This window comes from Thermobia domestica, chromosome 1 (genome assembly GCF_964235325.1).
Source record: "Thermobia domestica chromosome 1, izTheDome1.hap1.1, whole genome shotgun sequence".
In the NCBI taxonomy this organism is placed as follows: Eukaryota; Metazoa; Arthropoda; class Insecta; order Zygentoma; family Lepismatidae; genus Thermobia; species Thermobia domestica.
This window is the reverse complement of record NC_137454.1, coordinates 258,052,310-258,057,682: the sequence shown is the minus strand read 5'-3', so window position 1 is coordinate 258,057,682 and position 5,373 is coordinate 258,052,310. Positions and strand designations below refer to the sequence as shown.

The window sequence follows — 5,373 nt, the reverse complement described above, 5'->3', positions numbered from 1 at the left end:
AAATGTCGACTAAAAGCAGGGAATTCGTGTTACTATTCGGTTCAAAATCTCTTGTCGTCGCGAATTCTGTCGAAGAATTTGAAGCTTAAAATATATAAAACGATAATCATGCCTGTTGTTCTGTATGGTTGCCAAACATGGTCGCTTACTCTGAGGGAAGAACATAGACTGAAAGTATTTGAGAACAAGATCCTGAGAAGAATATTCGGACCCAAGAGGAACGGGAATGGGGAATAGCGGAAACTTCATAACGAGGAACTACGTAATTTATACGGTTTACCCAACATTGTTAGGGTCGTCAAGTCTAGGAGGCTTAGGTGGGCGGGTCATGTAGCTAAAATGGAAAAAAAGTAGAAACGCTTTCAAAGTCTTGACTGAAAGACCCATCGGAAAACGAGCATTAGGAAGACCGAGGCGCAGATGGGAGGACAATATTAAGATGGATCTCGCAGAGAGTGGAATACAAAGTAGAAACTGGATGCGGTTAGCTAAGGATAGAAGTCAGTGAAGAGCTTTTGTGAACGCGGCATTGAACCTCCGGGTTCCATAGGCCATAGAGTTAGTTAGTTATAGATTTTTTTACGTGACATAGCTCGTATGTCACTTACGTCCTTTAAACAAGAACAGAAACACGGATTTAAATTCTTATGATATGTAGGATGTTAGAGTTAAGTTATAACGCATATTTTTACTAACAACTCAAGATAAATCTTTAAGTTAATACATTTGATCTTAAAGAATTAATTTTGTATATTTTGTAAGAAATAAAGGTTTTTAAAAGAAATGTTTGTTTTTCTTGACTTTCCTTGGTGTAACTCATTAGTGTTATCCAAATTGCATTTATTATGTAGTTTTATGACGGTATAACATCCAAAACATGTAACGCTGTGAGTATAAATAAAAACAACATATTATCTAAGTTACATCGAAGGGATAACACTGTCATTTGTTAAGTAGTAAGAGAGCACGGTTACTTAGTGCTAGACAACTCAACTTTGGGCGTGGAGTCCCTGTTTCAATCTCAGGTCTTATGAGTTTGTTGTGGACAACATCGTGTTCTTAAGATTTCTTTCGTTTCCTCCCAGATTCTAATTTCACCAATCCTTTCATAATAATTAAATTTTATTACTCATCTGTCTCTTTTAGCCCGAATCGTAGGGCGTTAGACTAGAAAATTAGTTTTATTTTATTTGATAGTATTTAAGAGTAATATTTAAAATAAATTGACAAACTAAAAATAATTCTTTGAGCAGTAGACTAACAGTTAACGTTTTCGCTTCGAAAATGGAAAGTCTCAATTTGAAGTACCAATGCCGCCGTCTTTACAAGATTTTTTAGGATCTCCCAATAAATAAATAAATAGAAATAAATATTCTGCTATCATTGGCATGAAAATTGTCAGAATTGAAAAAATTAACAACTTCGGTCCCCTGCTACCGTCTTCGACTTAAAGTAAAATTATCTTCTAAACACGGTTCATCAATTGCAATCTTATTTTCATTTAGATTTTCCCCTTCCATTACACCTTTCACCATGTAATTGATTTTATGAAAAGCACAATTTCCTTGCCAGTTTATTTCCTTTTGTCATATTTTTAATGAAATTGAACCACATATCAAAACAGTATTGTCAGTATTTTGGCTGACTAACCGGATCTTCTCTTTCTTGAAAGAAAAAAGACGAAAGGAACCTTGTTCAACGAAATATAAAAAAGACTAATGGAGATTGGACTCACATGCGAAGATACCCAAGAACGGGAATCGTTGAGAAAGGAACCTCCAATAACACCAAAGCAGAAGCTGGAAACGGGAAAAACATATGCTGAAGAGAGAAAGAAGCAACATCTACTACGAATAAAGAAATATTATTCAAATGTCAAAACCCGGCGAAAACAATTGAATTCACGTGACCCTTAGTTGGCCGAAACGAAAAATAGAAAGAGAAAGTATTCTTAGTAATGTTCAATTTCTTGAGTATCTTAATTACTGCTGGTAAATAATAATAATAATAATAATAATAATAATAATAATAATAATAATAATAATAATAATAATAATAATAATAATAATAATAATAAAAGAGAGAATTTTCACGTTTGAATCACACAATAACAGCAAACCTGAAAAATTCCTTTTGTAATATGTTGTAATCAACAAGCGTAAAGATTAATTTTGCCGGAAAACACCATATTTAAATTTCTTTCAGATAAGAGCAGAATCACCATTTTTTAAATACAGGTGTTTCTTTGGTCTATAAAACTTCCTGGTACGTAAAAATGAGTGCACCTGCCAATAGTAATTGATAATTCTCTTTGTTTGTTGAATACCTACAAGCACTTACTCAGAGCAAGGGAGCACGAAAGAAAAGACGTGCTTAGGTCTTGAAAACGCACAATTACTTGTTTGACCACTGCGAACGAATTATTTTTATCACCTTTCCTCCTAGACTATATCTGCATTAAAACAGCTTTAAGCGTTAAGAATTAATATAAAACAACAAAGAAAAGGAGGAATAAGTTTCTTATGCAAATTGGAAATAATGCTTACCCCTTTTTACTGGAAATACTGAAATAAAATTTTATAGAGTCAAACTAAGCTAGCGTTTCTTCCTCTAAGTGTGCTGGACACCGAATTAGCATTTCTTTTGGAAAAGAAGATTAAAGAAATCAGTCATAGAATTTTTAATGACAGTGCTTCGCACGCGTTCTATTATTGTAGTTTATGAACTTTCTTTCAAACGAGTTATATGCGCGTGTGTTTATGTATAGTAGCGTAACCTTGTCCTTCATTCAGATTGCTACTGTCTCCCCCCCAAGGTTGAAATCTTTTTCTTTTATGAAAATGAAAAGCTTAGCACAAAGGGCACTTTTTCTATTTCGGCTCATTACTAATCGTTTTGGTCGCGGTTCGGCTTGTAGTTTAGCTAGATAGTAGACCGTGGTGGTACACAATATAGGTAAGACAGAATCAGGGGATTTCTTGATTTTTTCTTTTAGTGGGGAATAAGGAGGAGAGGATCAACCGTAGTTGGAGAATTACTCCAAGCTCTCTCTCTCTTTTTCTCTCTTTCTCTCTCTCTCTCATTCTTTCACTCACTCTGTATGCTTATGCCTCTGAGGTTTTTTCGGCAGACCTGATACCACTTTTTTTTCTTAGTAGCCGAAGAAGAAAAGGAGGCAAAAGGCTGGCCTTGAGTCACGTGACGATACGCGTCATTCCAGTAGCCCTCGTAGTAGCTAACACTGGAAAAGATTCTGGGAGGAGTTTAGTGTTACTTCGTCTTCTGGTGGACGAAGAAGATCTGGAGAACCACAGCGAGATTATTTCTAAGTGTGACAGTGGAGTTCCAACATGCTTTCGTACCTGAGGTACCGGCAAACGAACTAGACATTGGTGACAGCAAATATTCAAACGGTTATTAATTCCTGTTTCGCCCTAAGTGTTTTGTTTATAAGTGTTTGTGTGTTGTTGTGGACACAGTGAGATGCACGTGTGACTGACAACCTCAAAGTGTGTGTTACATGTGCAGGCAGCAGTGGGCGTGTTTATAATCAATATACATATATAGTGTATATTAGTTCATATCAACTCAAAGACCATAATGTCAGTTGCATCCTACCACGCTTATTCATCTCCAGGGTACAGTGAACCGCCGTCACCACTGACAAATAATGGGGACTTTTATAATCCAATGATGATGTATTTATGTAACACATCATCTTCGTCAGCATCGCCGTCGTCAACATCTTCATCATTATCTGTTACTGGTATGTGTCATCATTCATACCAACAACAACAACATCGAAAGACAGATGGTTGTTCTGATGGTTACCACACTCCTGTGTCAAGTCCAGATAGTTACGTGTCAACGCCAAGTCCAGTGGAAGAGAAACACCTTTTAGAAATTGGCCCTGCATCCACTAGACATTCTTCTCCAATGATTTCCAAACATAATTCGGATCCCACTGCTTTGGTACACAACAATTGGAACTATTCAGCGACCGGTGTTGCGGAAGATAGTGCGGAATGTTATTTCAGTGATTTGAACGCTCGAGAAAACAGAAACATTACCATCAATGATAATAAGATACATCGTAACAGTGCCAGTGAATATCCAACTAATAATGACTACCACCAATATACTAATAATAGTTTTCAACAACGGCCAACATATCATCACTACCACCATCACAGTTTTCCCAATAATTCCACCAACAATAGGTTATTACAACAACCAGAAGAAGAGGAGGAAGAAAATAAGGAACCCAGAAGAAAAAATCATCATTACAATAGAGTGATGCATCAGCACAATAGTAGTAATAGCAGTAGTACAAGTAGTAATCCAAAGAAAAGGCCCCAGAAGACTCCTCCGGTGGAAGTGATGAAGAAGAGGAGGTTAGCAGCCAATGCACGCGAGAGAAGACGAATGAATAGTTTGAACGATGCTTTTGACAGATTACGTGATGTCGTACCGTCCCTTGGCAATGACCGAAAATTATCCAAATTTGAGACATTGCAGATGGCGCAAACTTATATTGCAGCACTTCATGAATTACTGCAGCGAGAATAGGTTCTGCTTTAAGAATCATTGCATTAAAATACGTTCGTGAATAATAAGGTTCCTGAAAAAACATTTTTTTAAATAACAAAACTAAATGCTCAAGTTACAACCACTCTAAAGTTTTATTATTAATACTTAAGAGTTGTGATAATGTTCCTCTTTGACATAGAAGTGTGTATATAAGAAACGAACTATATATTTCGTAAGTATATGAGAGAAAATCAACATATAAATTGATATGTTCTGTCATTATCAGTAATAATCTTGTGCCTGTATTTATACATTCCGTCCATTGTTTTGATTATATAGATGTTATTTAAGACTTAATTAGATTTTCCTTAGAGAAATATCAGGTATAAACTGGTTAATATCCCGAAACAAAAATTTTGTTCTTTAGACAAGTTTTATCTTCACTACTTTTAATATTTATGTTTTTATTATTAGAAAATTTTATTCCGAAAAAAATATTAAGATTTTTAAAATATTTTTTTTGTAAACATTAAATTTGATATGGATTTTAGAACTTGCAGAGAAATTTATGTTAGTCAAGATCTGATTTTCTCACTACCTATAAAATAAATAAATTGTTATATTTTTAAACTACTACTAGAATTTATAATTTAAGTAGTTACGTAATAATTATAAACAAATTTACATTACGTTCTCAAACGTAAAATCTTTGTCCAAAGATATTCTTTTGCCGGAAACGGACTAAATTACTGAAGGTTAAACTAGGCTGCACTTGTTTTTTTTAAAAAAAAACAAACATATAAGGTAAGTTATAGTTTGTAAGTACTTAATTTAATTTTTAAT

At 34.6% G+C, this 5,373-nt stretch overlaps 1 protein-coding gene across 1 annotated transcript; it reads left to right on the top strand.

The window, feature by feature from the left end:
• Positions 1-3,250: 3,250 nt before the first annotated feature.
• LOC145667561 (uncharacterized) lies at positions 3,251-5,163 on the top strand. The gene has a single exon (XM_081735034.1). It carries the CDS (start codon positions 3,601-3,603, stop codon positions 4,567-4,569), a length of 969 nt encoding a protein of 322 aa, XP_081591160.1. The 5' UTR covers positions 3,251-3,600; the 3' UTR covers positions 4,570-5,163.
• Positions 5,164-5,373: the final 210 nt, after the last annotated feature.

What these genes read in the sequence shown, in the direction of transcription:
- LOC145667561 (XM_081735034.1), top strand. Translation starts at nt 3,601, where the DNA reads ATGTCAGTTGCATCCTACCACGCTTATTCATCTCCAGGGTACAGTGAA.